Genomic DNA, 19,871 nt, shown 5'->3' with positions numbered 1-19,871 from the left:
TGGCCTTCACACATACCTGCTCCTATACTCATATGCACATACAGAAACACATACACACATATATAAATATGTATGTGTATACACATATGTTCAACATAATTAAATTTTATAATCATTAAAAATACAAACCTGTGTGAATTTTGTCTTTTCCAAAATCTTCCATCACTATGTTAATAAAGATTATAAACAAACTGTCATTTTTTTTTTTTTTTTTTTGAGACAGGGTCAGTGAGTAGCTCTGGCTGTCCTGGAACTCACTCTGTGGACCAGGCTGGCCTAGAAGTCACAGAGATAGATCTGCTGCCCCTGCCTCCTCAGTGCTGGGATTAAACACATGGGTCATTTTGTCCGGCAACAAAAACTATTATTAATATTTTTTAAAAATTTAGGGGAAAATTTGGAGTGTCCTAATAAAAAAGCCATAAATATTCAAATTAGTACTATGTTCTTCATCTGTCCTATTTTTTTTAACTTAAATATGTAGCTACTCAGTGCTGGTAGTTTACTAATTTATGCTTCATGTCTTTATTTGAATGAAGTATATTCATTTACATGTATGAAACCCACAGATAATTCTCTATACCTGTTACAGTTGCTCATAGAGAGTTATTTTATAATCATATACTTCCACACAGGCTAATAATCCAGGGTCTTCTAAGACCCACTCCTTCCATCATAAAGTGTAAACTCTGAATAAACGTCCAGAGAGATGTGGTTGGTGTGATGAGCAGAGATGGACGTGCACGAGAGATGTAGTAAAAGCACTGCTGGATGAGTACTTGACAGTTAGAAATGCGGGCAGTCAGACGTACAGCTCAGATCTAACACTCTCTCAAACTCTTCTTTAGATTAACCAAAATGGTTTTGGTTATAAGATGCCGGATATTCCTGATGCATTTCCAGAACTTTCAGAACTAAGGTAAAAAAAAAAATTGAAGAATAAAGATGGTTTTGTCTGTTTTATTTATAGTTTCATAGTCAAATTAAATAAAATGATTTATTCCGTTTCTGTGGTTGTGTTAGTGGGTAAAGTATGGTCAGCTTTCGTCTGGTAAGTTGTTACATGACTGGCCTGTACCTAGGGATTATTCTAAATGTCATGATTACCAAGGTAACAAACGTTCTTTTCGCTCATGTGACTTACAGTCTTTGAGAATTTTTGGTGAAAGTGTTAGATTTTGATAATTTCAAAATAGGTCTTTCATTGTTTCTTTAGTAGATTAATGTGTATAGATGAGTACACTAAAGTTATCATAATATATTAAAAACATTTCATTAGAAGCCAAAATTTTATTCAGATTTATAGTGGCAGGATTCAAGTTTAAGGTACTGTTGTTCATAGAACATAAGATGCACCATGGATAAAACATTTTATGGCCTTTCCACTTGGTGGGGCACCCCGTGTCCACTAAGGATTTATAATATCCATGATGCTGCTAGTATTAAGGCCATTGGATGCAATTAAGAATAATTTGGAATTTTATGTCTTTAGAATATATTCTACCAGGACTATGCAGACTGAAGCCTGTGAGCAGTCTTGTGACTTAAGACATGAGGTTGGGCTTCCTTTGCTTTGGTTCACTGTAGACATAACAATAATGTGTCAGGAGTGCAGGCTCCGCAGCAGGGCCCACTGTGCCATACGACGTGGCTGGGGCTCCGAGAACAAGGCTACTTTATAAAGAATTGTCTTTCCTTTCTCCTTTTGAAAAGTTTCCCTACTATAAAAACTTATGAGAACCTCAGAAGGAGGAATGAAATAGTGCACAGTCTCCATACTTGTAGCCATCCCCATGGTGCCCTCTTGTTTCCTGTGCTCCTCTATCTCCCTCTGCCGGGTCCCTGCATGTGACTCAGGCTTGCTCTCTGCAGCTTGCTTGCTGAGTTCCCTCCCACATCAATCACTAACTAAGAAAATGCCTTCTAGGCTTACCTGAAGCCTACTCTTACAGGCATTTTCCCAGTTGAGGTATCTTCCTCTCAGATGACTCTAGCTTCTGTCACATAAAAATACTCATCACACAAGTTAAGCTAGAACATTGTGAACATTTATTGCCATGGAGAGAAACCAGTTGACTAATATTTATTAATAATTGCTTTTTCTTTTGTGTCTTTAGTGTGTCACAGCTCACAGACATGAATGAACAGGAGGAGGTATTACTAGAACAGTTCCTGATGTTGCCTCAACTAAAGCAAATTATTACCGACAAGGAAGACCTAGTAAAAAGTATCGAGGAATTAGCAAGTATGTCTCCCTCTGCTCTAATTCATAATTCCTGAGAAAAATGTGATCTGTGCTGGGAAATAAGCAGAGATTTGTCTTCCAGGAAAAAATCTCCTTTTGGAGCATAGCCTGGAAACCAAAAGGCAGGCCGTCTTAGATAAGGTGAGTTTCTGATCATTTTGAAGACATTTTTACTCTTCAAAATCAAATTAAACAGCCATTTTATGTTTTCTTTTAGTATGAATTACTTATACAAATGAAATCTACCTTTGAAAAGAAGATGCAAAGGCAGCATGAACTCAGCGAGGTAGGACTGGCTAGTTCTTTCTGTCCCTGGGGAGCTGTCATCCTCCACAGGTGCTGGCCTTGCCTGTGCTCACTAGAAAGCTGACACCTATAAGCACACAGATCTTGTCCACGCGGAGTTTATCTAGTTCCCAATCCCAAAAGGAAGGAAAACCCCAGGGAATTTGGAAAGTAATATAACCTAGTAACAAAACCTAGTAACAAAAAGATATTTTAAATTAAGTATAATTTAAAAAATTAGACTTCTGCTTATGAAAAATAATCTTTAAAAATAAAATAAGGGGTGTAATCTTTATAGCTTACTGTGGCAAGAAACATTGTAGTTAATAATTTATTTCCCTTAAGAGACTACTTATATTTTCTTGTTAGAACAGCATAGAATATGAGTGGAATGAAAGAGTATTAATACGATTTGATTCTTCAGAATATAAATTAAAAGTTGAATATTTCCAATTAATCCCCCAAATATGTTTTTAAAAATTTAACAGATGTTAAATTGCAATTCCACCAGCAATGGAGGAGTGTTCCTCTTTCTCCACATCCTCGCTAACATGTGCTGTTGCCTGAGGTTTTGATCTTAGCCATTCTGATTGGTATAAGGCAGAATCTCACGGTCGTTTTGATTTTCATTTCCCTAATCCCTAAGGACTTTAAACATTTCTTTAAGTGCTTCTCAGCTGTTAGAGATTCCTCTGTTGTGAATTCTCCGTTTAGTTCTCTACCCCATTGTTTGATTGGGTTGTTTGGTTTTGAGAAATGAATACTATTTGGGTGTGAAAAAACTCACAAGCCTTGTCATCAATGAAATACAGTGTTTTTCAAGACCATTCACAACTTTTTTTGTTGTAGCTTCATAGTTATAGAAGGGAAGAACTGAGTAGGGTTTCCTAGCATTCTCTTAGTTTTAAAAACATTTTCATTTTGCCTTTGATTTGTAATGTGCATCTATGTATTCCTCTAATAGTCACCAAACATCCCTACATTCACTTTTACACATGTCTGCCTACTGTTCTTTTTGTTAGTATTTGAGGTTGTATTTTCATTACAGCATCCTTGCTTTGCTTGTGTCTAAACCAGTGGTTCTCACCCATGAATCGCTACCCCCACAGGGGTTGCATGTCAGATGTCCTGCATATGGGACACTTAAATTATCATTCATAGCAGTGGCAAAATTATAGTTATAAAATAGCAATGAAATCATTTTATGGTTGGGAGTCAGCACAGCATGAGGAACTGCATTAAATGGTCACAGCATTAGGAAGGTTGAAATGCACTGGGTACTCCTACATCCTCCTCTCTACTCTCCTTCAGATGCAAGGCCTTTCTTCTTAATCAGTTGTTATTGCATGAATACATGCGTTTATTTCTTATATTCATGCATAAGAATATATTACCTGAGTTCATATATATTATTTCTGTGTAGGCTTTCAGGGCTTACTGTTTGGCATTGGACAACTAATGCTGTGTTCTTCCCTGCAGAGGACCACTTACCCTACTGCTAGGTTTATTTCATTACCTATAGTTCTTTGTAGAGTATTAGTATAATTTTAAAAGTGATAATTTGTCTTTATCCCAACTAGCTACATGAGACAAATTCTAAGTTTTATTTGATAAGTTAAAAAAATATGAATGGATTAAAGCAGTCAGGAAGAATTGAACGAAAAAGGAATGAGAAAAACATGCTTCATCAATAGCAAACCAAAGTATTCTGTGAAATGTCATTTAAAATGATACAGAAGTTTTGTAGGAAGATGGAAAATAGTTGTATGGCGCAGGCTGCATTTCCAAAATAGATTCGTGTATGTGACCAATAACTAGAAAAACTTCAGGATTCACAAATTACATAATTGTTTATCAGTTTAGAATCCAATGAGAAATAGCCTTGATCCTTCATATCAAACTTCATAAAGATCCTATCATAGGGATTTGGGATTTAGCTCAGCGGTAGAGCGCTTGCCTAGCGAGCGCAAGGCCCTGGGTTCGGTCCCCAGCTCCGAAAAAAAGAAAAAAAAAAAAAGACCCTATCATACAGAGTATAGGAAAATGCTACAGACACATAGAGTTTTAGAACAAAGTGTAAAAATCAGTTAATTGCTAGGAATATTTTAAAAAGATTTTTATGGAAAAACATTTCATAGAGAAAAATGCTCACATTCAAATATATTTAAAATTGATAAGTAATAAAAATAAAAGTGAAAGTGAATTTTTAAAGAACACATGTATAATACAGACAGTACAAGCGTTGCGAGTGGATTATAAAGAGCAAACGAGAAAGTAGCAAACTCATCTCAGAGAAAATGTCTATGTCTTCTAAAGAGCTCTGTTTCAGGGCTGAGACCTGGAACATTTACCGAGCGTACGTAAGGCCTCAGCTGCATCCCTGCTGCCAGCACAGTTGAGCTTGCACTTTTTTTCTTGCCCGTGGACATTTCTGTAAGAATTTCTTGAGGTGATTCTTGAAATACTTAAAAACTGGCCTGAGGTGGTGGCATACGCCTCTAATCCACAGACTTGGAAAGCAGAGGTAGGCTGATCTCTGAATTTGAGTCTAGCCTGGTCTACAGAGTGAGTTCCAAGATGGCCAGAGCTACAGAGGTAAACCTGTCTCAAAAAAAACAATACCAAAAACCTTCCAGAAAACCAACAGATACGTCTGTGATGCTTTATGGACTAACTTCTGACATCACGAGGAGACAAAACCTCACAGGAAACTCCCTGGTCCTCTGGCCCTTCTAATCTTCCCATGTTCCCTGGGCCTTAGCTCCAGGAGTTGTTTTGTATCTATTTGGACTGGGTTCCACAACTCTGTGTTTTGATTAGTTGTGGTTTTCTGTATTTGTCTTTCTGATATGTTACAAAGAGAAGTTTTCTTGATGAGGGGCGAGGACAGCTCATCTGCGAATTAAGATTATGCTGGATTAATAAAGTGATTGTAGGTTCTTTAGGATTCACTACTTCACTAGCCCTGTGTAGTTGGCTAGGTTCCCTGTCACAGGCATGATTTCCCCCTTTGTCAAGCAGGTTTTACATCCTACTAAAAGGTAATGGTTACTGCCAAGGTGTGCATGCTGCTACTGCACTTTGAGTTATCATGACATGCTTGTCATTACTGTAGTTCATAGGCATCATAGCTGCGTAGAACTGTGATTGCCTCTCATCTTCACAAGTTTGTGTGGTGCTTTCTCATACCATGAAAGCTAGTCTTTATGGTGGACTTAAGGCCTTGTGTCTGAAGTACATACTGTCTTCAGCAATAAGGACTTGACTGTCCACCTCTGGATGGCAACCAAGGGCAACAGCAAAAGCCTGTAGTGTTTGGGGCATCTCTTGGGCAACTCTGAGCAACAAATCAAGAGGCTTTCTCATGCCTAGTGTTTGATTTTTTTTTTTTTTTTCCGGTTAGGTAGTCTTTGGTTCTTGGAGGGAGCATTGTTAACCCAGATGGGATGTCATTTGAATGTTAGGATACTTCTTTTTTTCAATGAAAGACTCTTGGGCTGTATGAGATTGCATTGATTTTTGAAGATCCTTTGCATTATCATTGTTGTCGTAACCTAACAAAGACAAGAACAGGAATACAAGGAGATGGGGATCATTGGGTCATCTGAGTAGGTATTGTCACAGTGATGTAACTCCAAACTGTCTAGAACAGTGGTCTTTCAGTTTCTCATTTATATATTTTTATACTTTTACAATTTGTGATTTGTGTTTGATATCTGTACTTGCTAATTGTAGGTCAAATTGACACAAGCTATAGTTATCAGAGAGGAAGGAGCCCCAATTAAGAAAATACCTCCATAAGATTGGGCTGTGTATGAGTCTGTAGTACATTTTCTTAATCAGGTATTGATAGGGTAGAGCCCATCCCATTGTGGGTGGTACAGTCCTTGAGCTCTATAAGAAAGCAGGCTAAGCAAGCCATGAGAAACAGACCAAAAGCAGCACTCCTCCATGTCCTCTGCATCAGCTCCTGCCTCCAGGTTCCTACCCAGTTTGAGTTCCTGTCCTAACCTTCTTCAGTGATGAATGGTGATGTGGAACTGTAAGCCAAACAAATCCTTCATCCCCAGTTTGCTTTCTGTCCTGGTGTTTCATTACAGTAAGAGAAGAAACCCTAGCTAAGGCAGAATCTATCCAAGCAGCCAATGCTGAAGACCCATGTGAAGATTGCTTTTCATTTCCCCCCTACAGTGCATCTGATATTATAGACTAATGCATTGCCTGATTTTTTTTCTGTTCAGAGTTGTAGTGCAAGTGCCCTACAGGCAAGATTGAAAGTAGCCGCACATGAGGCTGAGGAGGAGTCTGATAATATTGCCGAAGATTTCCTGGAGGGAAAAACTGAAATAGATGATTTTCTCAATAGCTTCAAGGAAAAGAGAACAGTATGTAATACTCTTCAATTGAGGATGAGTGACAACATAATATCAAAATATTTAAGTGTGTGCATAAGTAAAAATCGTTAGCAACTAACCAAGCTGGAGTTTTGAGTACTGAGAGGAATCTGAAAAGCTCCTTTGGGGAAGGAAAGCAGGACTCTACTGTCGCTTTAAACCTGTTAGTTCTGAGTACACAAGCAGGGAAATCAAGTGATAGTTCTCATTCAGAAACAACTGAATCATTGAGCAGGAGCTGGCAAATCAACTGTACTATTTTTCTGCAAACAGTCTGTTTTTTATGTTGTCTAAATATATAATAACTTACAGACATTAAAAAATAATAATTTAAATACTGTTTAGAACTTTCTTGAACAGCTTCTATTCTGGTGTTTCCATTGTATCCAAGGGAGAAAAATCTGCTTAACAATTTGATGCTAAATATTTAATAGTCCTAAATATTTACCCAATCTCTGGAAGAGTCATCTTTGTTATTTAGAAAGTTTTATGAAATGTTTGTGTAGGGTGTATTTGTGAGAGGGTATGCTTCTGTGCATGTGGCCTGTTAAAGAAGACAGGGCAGATTTTATGAGCTTCATTCTTCATTAGAGACAAAATTCAGAGATGGTTAGTAATTTGTCTGTTTATAGTATTAGTAGAAATTGGTTTCTGATCCATTCTATTCTGTATAGTTACACTGAAGTTTGTTTGTTAATCTTCCATAGTTAACAAGAGCAAAGTTTAGTTCTTAAGTTTTTGTTTTTTTTTTTAAAGCACAGGTTTTGAAATTAATCAAGGTTTAATATTAGGAAAGTTTACAGTCAAAGACTTTTCAAATAAACCTTAATATTCTTCTAGGTTCCTCCTAAATTCTGAGGAATTACTAGCTACCTTAAATGTGAAAAAGCTAAAGGAATATTAACAAAATATTCTTGGAATTCTGTCTCAGTGTTGGAAGTAGTTGGAAGAGTGATTGGTATTTTAAATAATTTATCTTCTAGATTTGCCACTGTAGAAGAGCTAAAGAAGAGAAGCTTCACCAGGTGATAGCCATGCACAGCCAGTTCCATGCTCCTCTCTAGGTAAGTGCTTATCTAGCTAGTATCTCAAGGCAATATATTGTACAAATATGCTTTACCTGAATAGCTCTTAATAGTGCCTGTTCACTGCTGTTAACATGATTCTATCATTATGTCATTGACTGTTAAAAATACTGACAGTTATATCCTAAACATTAACATGTAAGTAAGACTATATCAGTAGGTGCCTTTTAGCTATTTTCTCAGTGCTGCTGTATCCTTACCAAGAGTTTGCATTTCTCCTAAGGTTAGCTTACAGCCATGCTCTTCCTTCTACCATCATCTTCTCATCCATGATCTTCTAGCCCTCAAGGTCCTTTCCTTTTCCTCCCTACTGATTTTAGGAGTGTCTTGTTTATAGAAGAAAACCCTGCCCTGTATTCTCTTGCTATGATAAAATACCATGACCAAGGTATCTTATAGATAGAAGTTATTTGTGTTTGTGGTTGGTAAGGGAGAGTCCATAATGGTGAGGGAGGCTTAGCATCAGACAGCTGGAGCAGCAAGCTAAGAGATCACATCTTTAACCACAAACATAAAGCAGAAAGCAGACTATTAATACAGTGTGCTATGACCTCTCAAAGCCCACCCATAGTGACTTGACAAGCCAGACTGCACCACTTCCCAAGACAGCACCAGGTGATCAGCTATCAAGGACTGTTGGGGTACTTCTCTTTAAAACACCACAAACCCCAGAATCTTAAATAAGAGCTTGTTACGGAAGGAGAATACAGTTACTACAGAGTCAAAATAAGGGAAGTATAGTGCAGTTCCTGAGACATACTGGAAACTACTTAATAACCAAAACAAATCTTTCTCCGGCTGTTTCTCATATCTGCATCAAGTCTGATTTTTGTTTGTAGTGTTGGGATCAGACCCATTGCTTTCCATGTGTTCAACAAGCACTCTAAAACCGACCTACATCACCAGCCCTTTCCTTAGTCACCCATCAGCCACAGCAGCGGGCATGTACTGAGAGTCTTGAGTTGAAGTACAGATCCCTACCCTAGGAGAGATGGATGAATCACCCGCCTGCAGCCGTCCCGGCTGAAGGAGTACACTTCAAGGATGAGCATGGGGGTTCTTTTGAAAAGGGTGAGGTAATAGGCATTTCTTATCTCTAGTTTTTATTCTATTACAATCACTTCTGAATTGTGTTATATTTTAATTTCCAAGTTGAGCTAATTTTTATACTGTTTGTATTCACCCCCAGCCCAAGAAGTAGAAATAGATTATTGAAAGGGACACACTGAAATCTTTTCCTAACCCAGTTCCCTCCCAGTCAATATCGAGTTCCCTCCCAGTTATAATATCTAAACAGGAAGACAATATAAAGAAATGAGTATTTATAATCTTAAATTTGAAATTTTTTTCATTTCAGATTTTCCTGAAAACATGAACTATCAAGAAAGAAATGTGACACAAACCTAAGCACATTATTTTCTATTTATGACTTAGGAATTGGCCTTTCATGACCATGGCTGACATCCAGATGCCTATAGAGTATATATGCACCTGAGACTGATTTTGTATAGATTAGAATGATTGCTATATTTGTTTTGAGAAAAGTTTCTGCACTATTTGCACTAAAGATGTTTATTGTTGACAAATCCTGTATTTAAGTTCCTCTGCTATTCCTGATTAAACATATATGCATGTAATTCTAGCTAGTTTTTAATATTTTATAAAACTACTGATTTACATTTTTAGTTTTAACTTGAAGCTGCCTCATTTCTTTATCAAGAGTGGTTATTAAATTCTTTTCCTGTCAGCCTTCTTTCAAATTTTCAGCTATGAAAAAGTCATGTACCCCACCCTCTGAGACACACACACACACACACACACACACACACACACACACACACACACACACACACGGCCGTACATCTTTCTTTCCAGATGATGAAACTGTCCAGAGCAGTTTTCAGATACTCACTGTCAGGGAACAGCAGTCCTGCCAAGGTGCCATCTCAAGACAGCAACCTACAGTACCTGCAGTAAATAAGAGAAGAATCTACTTTCTTACAGTTTCACTTTCAGACTAAAGATACATTTAGGGAGCAATACAGGTAAATACATTGGCTTTATTTTGATCTGGAACAGGGTTGTACTGTGTAGCCCAGTCTAGCCTCAAACTTGTGCCCCTCCCCCCCAGTACAGGGTTACAGACAGGTGCCATTCATCTCATAAATAGATACTTTATTTATTTTAAAAACTGTCTTTCACTTAAACCACTACAATACAGACTTTCATGCTAACTAAAAATTAAGTATATATGAATCTTGGTTAAATGATACTCCTTTTATATTCCAAATGTAAAAAAAAAAATAAAACCTTTTGTTAAGAAATGGTAAATTTAGAGAAAAACAGTAAAATTTTAATACTTTGACTTAATATTTTTTAAATTTCTTTTTCCTAAGAAGCTTTATAATAACAAGTAATGTTCAGTCTTAATTTTTAATGAATTTAATTTTCTGATTCATAGATGTATTCAGCAATGTTTCTGTATTTTGTCACAGAACTAAAGAAGAAAATGAGTAACTACATATCTGGGGTTGGTCAGGTAGGATCTAAATCACTGACTCCCCGAACACATAATTGCTCAGTTTCGCTCTGTGACTGTCATTCCAGAGCCTGCACACATTGGACTGTCTTGTCTTCATTTTTCTTACTCTACAGAGTTTTGGGACTAGAGTTTTAAGAAAAGCAAATATTTTCTTACTGAAAAAAATTTTTTTTCATGTTTGTGGGAGATTTATTCACATGGATTGTAAGACCCAATGCTGGCTACGCCACTGTAACCGCCTGTCTTCCTGGCACTATTATTAAGGGCGTGTACTTAGTCCTCGGGCAAGGGTTAACCTTGTTACCTGATACAGATGTAGGTGAGATAACTTGTGGAGTAATGTTTCACATTTGTGATCTACTTGGGGACATTCAAAGACTTCTCCTGAGTGTACTGGTGTTAGTGTTTAATATTCCCAGCAGTCACTGTGGTCAGTAGACAATTTGCCAGTCATAGTCTAGTTGCTTTCTTAACAACCAGAGGTGTCCCAGAATAAGAGACACTTTGCAGGCCTTCTTTATTAAGCATCTGCTAAACACCTCCAGCATTGTAGAAAGACTACGCAGAGACAGCTCGAGTATGTGCACACACACGTACACACACACACACACACGTACACGTACACGTACACACACACCCACCCACCCCACTTGCTCACCCAGGCCAGAGCATGCTTTAAACTTAAATTGTCTAAGTTTCATTGTCAGGTAAGGAAGCATAATTTCTCCTTCAAAGTTCAGATAGCGTCTTTACAATCCAAACATTAAACCAAGACATTTGACCACACAGTTGCTTGCACATATATAACAAGTTGACCAACTAGTTCGGATATGTTATTACTTGTGAATATGTGAACATGCCAGTGTAAATTTGAGTTCTTTATTTGCAGGAGGCAGTACATGGTTGTAATTTTATAGCCATATTTCTTCTTTGTAAAACTTGGCTACAGATAGGAATACCAAAGCACATGCTCAGATTTTACTTTAGTGTATAGTATGGAAGACTGTAAAGGAAAGCTTAGGAATTACTAGACTACCAGGGTACAATTTGTCAAAGATAGTTACAGGTGGACAGTACTAAGTCAGTAAAGTCAAAGTTGGGTGAAGATTTCAGAATAAATTAACACAATATAGAACAAAGGTTGTTTGACCACAGTTTATATATTTAAATTAAAGGACAGCTAAGATTCTGTTGTAGGAGAAAGAAGTAGATTAAGCTTGTGCTTTCTGTTCTTTTGAGGCAGAGTTTCTAACCCAGACTGCCCTCTAACTTTGATGTAGCTGAGGACGACCTTGTCCTGATCCTCCACCTCCTGAGTGCTAGGAGCCTAAGCTTGTATCACCAACCCCAGTTCATGTGGAGCCCGGACTGGGCTCAGCTTCGTGCCTGTGAGGAAGGCACTGTACTAGCTGACCTGCATCCTCTTAAGGAATGAAAACGGGCTGGGGAGGTGCTCGGTGCTAACGTGTCGTGCAAGCATGAGGTACCGGAGTTCAGATCCTCAGGACCCGTATAAGATCCTGGCACATGCTGGAACAGGTCTGTAGCTAATCCCGTTACTCTACACAGGAGAGGAGAGCGAGAGATTCATTCCAGCGAGCTTTCAGACCAGTTTTCATAGTGGGCAGAATGGCAGCAACCGAGGCCCTTGTTACAAACAAGGTAGAGGGAGGCCTGACGCCTGTTGTTCTGTGCTCCTCTCACTTCAGGAAGTTTCCAGTTGTCAAATGACTTGTTCAAAAGATCAACATTCTTTAGTACTACTAAGTAGTAAGTCACTTGAGCTATAACTATTACTGGTCAGGAAGTAATGTCGAAGTCAGTTATATTCTCTGAAACTCTACCTTAAATAAAACACTTCATGACTGAAGCTTCATTTAGAATGAACATAATAGTACTAGAGATTTTTAGTTGAATTGGCCATGATTTATCCAGGGACTCTGAAAAGAGAGGTGACAGTAAGCATGTATGTAGCTTCAGTGTTGATTTGTTAAAAGAAAAAAAAAAGACTCCTTGGACACATACCTAAATTATGTCTTGTAAAAGGATGAAGGGAACAAAAAGGGTGTGACTCTGATGTTGAAGGTGTCACATTAAAAAGTAATAATTTAAAATACATACATAGTCCAGTTTGCCATAGATGATGTTTTTTCTTTGTTGTTGTGGACCTACTGTCTACTATAAAAACGTAGGCAGCAATATTTCTAAGAGCGGGTACTATAAAAATGTCAAAAACACCAGGCATGACGACACACACCTTTAATGCCAACACTCAAGTGGCAAAAGCAGGAAGATCCCTGAGTTTTGAGTCAGCCAGGGCTACACAGTCAGATGTTATCTTAAAAAAAAAAAAAGGAAAAAGGAAAAAGAAGTGATTCATGTTTTAAAGCTGTAAAAGCCATACCCACTACATCCCATGTCTTTATTTTTATTAGCTATTAGATATTCTATAGGAAATGAGTAAATGTTCCATATGCTTAATTGGGAAACTTTCCAACAGAAAATGCTCAATTTAACATCTAAAGGCATTATACTTGCTTTATTTTTATATTAACAATATTTTTATACTACAGGCCTTTAGTATATTAAAGTCATTCTGTCTTCAAATGTGAATACTATATATTGTATGACATTATGTGATATGTGTGTATGACTCACACTAGGTCTTCAGTATCTTGTCCTTTTTTTATTACTGTATTTCTATTTCCAAAAATTTGAATACATTATCTGATAAAAAATTTTCACACTTTAAAATACTGTTATAAAAAACTAAAATTAAATGTATCTCTTTATTAGAATGTACTTATATTGCAAAATCATAAGAACATTTCAGTGTTCAAACACAGCAACATTTCTCCATTAAGAGTTTTCAGATCAAACGCGTAATTCAAATCCTTTTTTAAATGTATTTTAACAGAAACTTCAGAAATGCCATTCAGTAGTCCATGGTCATGAGATATTGCTAATGTTACAGAAAGCGTTAATTTTCTATATAATTTGTAAAATGAAAAGTGTTATAACCTTTATTCCCTGTGTTTAGCAGATGTGTTGGGGGTTCGAAGATGGCCCCCAAAAGCTCATCTATTTGAATGCGTTGTTCCTGGTTGGTGGAACTGTTTAGGAAAGATTAGGAAGCGTGGCCTTGTTGGAGGGGATATGGTACTGGGAGCCGCCTTTAAATCTTCAAAAAGCCCATGCCTTTTCCAGTTAGTTCTCACTGCCTCTTGGTTACATCTCGAGATGTGAGCTGTCAGCCACCGCTCCAATGCCGTACCTGCTTGGCTGCTGCCATGCTTCCACCATGGTGGCCGTGGATTCTAACCCTCTGAAACTGTGAGCCCCAAATAAATTCTTTATTCTAGTTGCCTTGGTTGTGGTGTCTTATCACAGTAAGCGAACAGTAACTACATGATCAGCAAATTCCCTAGTTCTTGACCTTTTCCCTTGCTGATGTATTATTACCTACTGAGTTTAAAGTGTTGTAATTTGGAATCAGGTTGGTGTGCCTCACGGTTTGGTAAGTGTAATCTCTGAAATAGTAGTGAAAGGTTGCTAAGAGATAATGTCTGGACTCAGATTTGAGATGGAGAAAATGAGAGAGGTTACTGCGTTATTAGGTACTACATTCATGTTAAAGAAAGACATTTTTGAGAAGCAGAAGATACTCCAGAGGGGTAAAATAAAATGATTATCATACTCAAAAGATTAATTTCAAAGCTTTTTAGGAATATATTTATTAACAGAAAGAGGTATTCAGTACTTATATTTTAAAATATGGGTAAAGGCAGAAGGAAATGTCAAATGTCTCTGAACGCAAACCATATCTGGAAGTGAAAAGAAAACTGCAAACATTAACAGGTATGAGAGACAAGAGAGGAGGGCTTTAGAAGCAGAGACATGCTGCTGTGCCAGGGAAGCCTTGTCTGGACAACCTTAGGGGAAGAGACGTCCTTTGTAGTGAATATCATTTTCATAGTCTGATGAGCCTCGGGAATGGTGATCAGTCTTTATTATACTGTGATAAAACAACTGGCTATTGATAAAGCATTGTTATTTTTTGTTCATTTTCGCAGCTCTAATTTCATGGTTCTGGATGGAACTTGCCATTTCTCAACATTTTTATTACGAATTGCACTTTCCCCTTAATTTGAAAGTGTTTGTCTTTTACTTTGGAACTCCAAAGGGAAACTTCAGGCAGTGAGAAACACAGCTTCATCAGAGTCCCGGTCCTTGCCGCTGTCTTCACTGGGTGCATGCTCACCACCACTGGGAGACCGACAGCTCAAATCCTCCACCCCAGACTCTTGATCACTATTCACTGAAAGATCGGGGTCTGAGCTTTTTAAATTGTCTTGGGTTAGAATCAGAGCAGAATCTTCATCACCCTGGGAGGGGCTCCTGGATGGGAAGGACTTCATGTTCCCACTGTAATCCTGAGGAGTGTTGGCTGTGCTGTTGTCTGAGGTAGAAAACCCCGAGTGTTTGCTGGGTTCACTTTGCTTACTCTTCACTTTGGCGCCATTTAAATGGACTTTCTGAATTTTTTCCAGCCTCTAAAAAATAAATAACAACTTTAAGAAAACTCACAATTTATTCTTACATATATATTTGCATGTCTTACTGACTCCCTCCCAGTCCAGGATAACTTAAGAACGAAATTAACTGAGAGGCTTGCTTTTTTCACCTCTCAGATAAGGATGTTAGTAAGCACCCTGACAGATTGTCTCCAATGTGAACGATACAATATGGTTACACTGCCTGGAAGCAGTCCCCAACACCTTTTTAATGACTATATATTGACATAATTATTTGCATCATTAACTCTAAACTTTTTTCATTTTTAAAACATTTGTTTTATGCATATGGATATTTGCTTGTACATAAATCTGTATACCATGTGTATGCCTGGTACCTGTGGAGGTCAAAAGAGGCTGTTAGATCCCTTTATGATTGTAAGCTGCCATTTGAGTGTTAAAAATTGAACCTGGGTCTGATGGAAGAGTTGTCTGTGCTCCTAGCTGTTGAGCTACCTCTCCATCCCCTAAATATGTTTTTGTAAGGTAAGAATGAGGTATTTATCTCATCAAATAGGACTCCGTAGAAAATGCATCCTTTCAAAGTACACAATTTAATTCCCCCTCCCAAGAGTTGCATTTTGTGTCATTCTGTGTCAAGTCTCTGATAACATGTGCCCCTTTGCTCTTCTGCTGTCACGATGCACCTGTGGTCATGCGTCAGTAATTCACTGCTTCTTAGGGCTCAGTTACACTCTTACCATGGCAGAACTGTTCCTCCACCAGATCACTGTGGGCTGCTCCAGACACATTTTACCTCTGTATCCTTTAATATAAGTAGGGGAGTATGTGAAAACTAAACATTACACATGCAGAAGCATTCCTAAGGGCTTTTGGTTTTAGTGCAGAAGAACTGTGCTGGAACATAGAGGAACACAATGAACCCAGATGCAGGCCTAGCACACATGGAGAGAGCAACACATGGGTTTGAGGGATGGCTTTGAGGGAAAGAGCACAGAAAGCCCTATAACAAGACTGAAAACACAGAACCTAGACTGCGGCGGTTAGAATGCTACAAAGGCAAGAAGCAGAAAATGTTGAGTTAAATGGGAGCAAGAACAGAAAGAGTTATGATGCATTATGGGAAAATCTTGGAAGGATGAGCTAAGAAACTTTAGCTATTTTAAAGAAATAAAGCAATATTTAATATTAAGGTACTCTTGATATTCTACATATCTTGTTTCTAAAGTTTACAGATTTTCAGTCAAAATTTTGTCAAAAAAAGCAGGATCCTAAGATTTAGAAAACTGGATGTGTTTGTGAAAAATAAATTGGCCTCCAAAACTCTAAGTTAAATCTGCAGCTCATCTCACTTCTGAGTTTGTTCTTTAGCCCAAGGTCTCGTGGGTCATGTGACCATGTGGATTGGAAGATATTGCACTCAGGCAACAGGACTCATTATAAAGTAGTGATCTTGATGAACACAGAGCTACTGCTCCAGTGGTGTGCCTGAATGTGAATGTACGTATGTACCCCACGTGCATCAGAGATTAGAAGAGGCACCAGAGCCCCTGAACGGTAGTTACCTATAGTTGTGAGCCACTACTGGGTATTGAGAACCAAATCCCAGATCTTCTCTGAGAGTAGTGCTCTTAACCACTAAGCCACCCCCAACCGCATCTCATTCTATTTAAAACATTTATTCTAACTTGAAAATACAGATTCCAAACAATAGGAATTTATACCCAGTTCTTGGGCAAATGTTAAAGTAGAGTTTATGATAAATGGGGAAGAATGAATAATACTCACTAAGATGAAGACAGCAAGTAAGAAATAGGAATTTATGTATAATACAACATCTCTGTCCAGTAATGAAAACTGCATAGCCAATCTCAGCTATCTATATGTCAATGCAGTATTAATATGTAATTTTTAAAATGGAGCAGCAGGTTTCAATTCAGTTGAATGTATTCAATTTTGCCTTTTCACATTTTCATGAACTTTTGTTTTTTGTTTCTTAAAGAAAACTAAGGGGGGGGGGGAGGGAGAGAGAGATGGAAAAATAAAATGTACTGACCAATAAAGTATTTCTACAAACTTGAAGTGAGACAAAAACTAACACAGATGACTGAACAGTTTTCAGTTTGGGCTTCATTGTCTAGGTGTTGACCCACTGACTTAAAAATGGCTTGTGCTGTATTTATGTTCTAGATCTTAAGGGTCTTCCTTGAGGTAATATTCAAGAAATGCGCACAGGAAAAGATAAATAATAGCAAGACTTATTACTTCTTCTAGGGACTCCAGTTCTTCCTCCAGCTGCTGGGACTCCTCCTTCACAGCCATGAGGTAATCTGTAACAGACTGTCGAGGCTGCAGCCCCTTTTCAAAGCGGTTATACATCCCATTCCAAAACCTGAGAAGGAAGAATAGCACATATCCCAGTCTGAAAACCCACAATCCCAAGTCTTCAGTATCACAGCTCAACAATATTATTATATTAATAATCAACAGCAAGTTACAAGGTTGAAAAAGCAACCACTAAAAGTAATAATTTCAGGTTGGTATCTTCTAGAGTAGTTAACATCTCTTAGGAAGAGTAATTTTATATTAATACTAAGAACATTCATAATATGTTTTTCTATAATAGACTGAAGAAGCAAACTTTATCAGTGGACTTGAGGATCTTATGATTATAGTTAGAATTATTGCTGCAAAGAAAATCTGGCCTTTAAACTTACAATAGCTTTGACCTTATTGCAACCACAGAAACTGACATTTACATTTTCACTAAGTCTATTCTAGACAGTAAAGCACTATGGAATGCAAATGGGACAAATCTCATGCTGGGGGTATCGTTAGGCCTATTAAAAAATGCCTCGGAGACAAGGTATCTTATCTGCAGCACAGAGAACAGTGCCTGAGCTGCAGTGATGTAGTTATAACCACTAGTTATGGGCTATTAATGAATTAGCTGGGATACAAATAACTGCAGCACATGTCCATCAGTCTTAAAAAGTGCTATTCTGCACAAGCTATGCAGGCATTTTCATATAGAATTAATATTCTGCTGTGCTGTCAGATAATACTGAGGTAACCAGGACTGAAACCATCTTAAGGAATGGAACAGGCGGTGTGTCAGACCTTGATACAAGACAGAAGTGAGTGCCATGGGAAGCATGCAGTAGGCATTTAGTATACCTTCACTGGAAAGCATGCAGTAGGCATGTAGTATACCTTCACTGGAAAGCATGCAGTAGGCATGTAGTATACCTTCACTGGAAAGCATGCAGTAGGCATGTAGTATATCTTCACTGGAAAGCATGCAGTAGGCATGTAGTATACCTTCACTGGAAAGCATGCAGTAGGCATGTAGTATACCTTCACTGGAAAGCATGCAGTAGGCATGTAGTATATCTTCACTGGAAAGCATGCAGTAGGCATGTAGTATATCTTTACTGGAAAGCATGCAGTAGGCATGTAGTATAATCTTCTTAGAACCTGTGAAGGCCAGGTTGCTCCCCCTACCCCAGTACCTAATCTTACAAATCCATGGTTTCCACAGGCAGGTATTTCCTCCAGACTTATGTTTCAAATTCTACTTCTACAGGACTTTTCTCTCCTCTTTAACTTCCTTGCTTGCACTTCAAACAGTTACCATGATGGGAACTTGTATTGTTAAAGGCCTTATTCTAACGCATCGATTTCTGAAGGGAATCTCACATGTAGAGCAGTGCAAAGAGAAACGGCACGCCACCATTGACAGCCACGCATCTTCTCTGACGGGTTTATGTCCAGCAAAGCCTCGAAGCTTTTACTTCATACACCTCTGAATGTTAAGTCATTACCAGTTACCTCGGAGCTTTTACTTCATACACCTCTGAATGTTAAGTCATTACCAGTTAGCTGCAAACCACATCTGGCAAGTTTCTAAAGGCTTACTTATATGTGAAGTTGTATGGAGCTGTAGGCAGATGAAGGCTCCCCTGGGTCTGACTGTGGTCAGCTCTAAACAGAGGATTGAGGTAGTCAGCCCGATTCTTCCACAGGTTCGACCACAAAGAGTAAGTTCTTTCTTGAATCCTGTTATTTCAAAGAAAGGCAATAAATAAATAAATAAATGAATGAATGAATGAATGAATGAATGGACCAATCTTGGTTCTTCTAAATAACAAGTATTTTACATTAAAGCTGGAAAAGAATTAGTATTTATCAGTGACTTTACCACTGGCATGGTAGAGAAACTTTTTTTTTTTATTATTAACTTGAGTATTTCTTATTTACATTTCGAATGTTATTCCCTTTCCCGGTTTCCGGGCAAACATCCCCCTAATCCCTGCCCCTCCCCTTCTTTATGGGTGATATCCTCCCCCCATTGCTGCCCTCCCCCCAACAATCACATTCACTGGGGGTTCAGTCTTAGCAGGACCCAGGGCTTCCCCTTCCACTGGTGCTCTTACTAGGATATTCAATGCTACCTATGAGGTCAGAGTCCAGGGTCAGTCCATGTATAGTCTTTGGGTAGTGGCTTAGTCCCTGGAAGCTCTGGTTGCTTGGCATTGTTGTTCATAAGGGGTCTCAAGCCCCTTCAAGCTCTTCCAGTCCTTTCTCTGATCCTTCAACGGGGGTCCCGTTCTCAGTTCAGTGGTTTGCTGCTGGCATTCGCCTCTGTATTTGCTGTATTCTGGCTGTGTCTCTCAGGAGCGATCTACATCCGGCTCCTGTCAGCCTGCACTTCTTTGCTTCATCCATCTTATCTAATTGGATGGCTGTATATGTATGGGCCACATGTGGGGCAGGCTCTGAATG

At 38.3% G+C, this 19,871-nt stretch overlaps 2 protein-coding genes across 12 annotated transcripts in view; one reads left to right on the top strand and one right to left on the bottom strand.

Moving 5' to 3' along the window:
- The window catches only part of Vps37a (VPS37A subunit of ESCRT-I), a 43,976-nt gene extending 28,839 nt beyond the window's left edge, over window positions 1-15,137 (top strand). For 2 of the 6 annotated variants that reach the window (NM_001024867.1, XM_039094386.2), the window contains 7 exons: window positions 849-919; window positions 2,118-2,245; window positions 2,328-2,386; window positions 2,463-2,531; window positions 6,772-6,915; window positions 7,908-7,988; window positions 9,367-9,646. In NM_001024867.1, coding sequence (NP_001020038.1) covers window positions 849-919; window positions 2,118-2,245; window positions 2,328-2,386; window positions 2,463-2,531; window positions 6,772-6,915; window positions 7,908-7,988 — 552 coding nt within the window. In that variant the 3' untranslated portion in view covers window positions 9,367-9,646. Of the gene's footprint in view, window positions 1-848; window positions 920-2,117; window positions 2,246-2,327; window positions 2,387-2,462; window positions 2,532-6,771; window positions 6,916-7,907; window positions 7,989-8,848; window positions 9,081-9,366; window positions 9,647-14,624 lie in introns of those variants that run through there. The other 4 variants (XR_596484.4, XM_063275235.1, XM_063275236.1 and 1 more) reach the window with 4 other exon arrangements.
- Window positions 14,257-19,871, bottom strand: part of Mtmr7 (myotubularin related protein 7) — a 90,928-nt gene continuing 85,313 nt past the window's right edge. For all 6 annotated transcript variants that reach the window (NM_001107312.3, XM_063275429.1, XM_063275430.1 and 3 more), the window contains 3 exons: window positions 19,005-19,145; window positions 17,352-17,478; window positions 14,257-15,104 (listed from right to left, as the gene is read on the bottom strand). In NM_001107312.3, the coding sequence (NP_001100782.2) occupies window positions 14,742-15,104; window positions 17,352-17,478; window positions 19,005-19,145 (631 nt within the window). In that variant the 3' untranslated portion in view covers window positions 14,257-14,741. The remainder of the gene's footprint in view (window positions 15,105-17,351; window positions 17,479-19,004; window positions 19,146-19,871) is intronic.

Source organism: Rattus norvegicus, chromosome 16 (genome assembly GCF_036323735.1).
Source record: "Rattus norvegicus strain BN/NHsdMcwi chromosome 16, GRCr8, whole genome shotgun sequence".
NCBI classification, from domain to species: Eukaryota; Metazoa; Chordata; class Mammalia; order Rodentia; family Muridae; genus Rattus; species Rattus norvegicus.
Note: the sequence above shows the minus strand (reverse complement) of the source record. Positions and strands in the feature narration are given on the sequence as shown.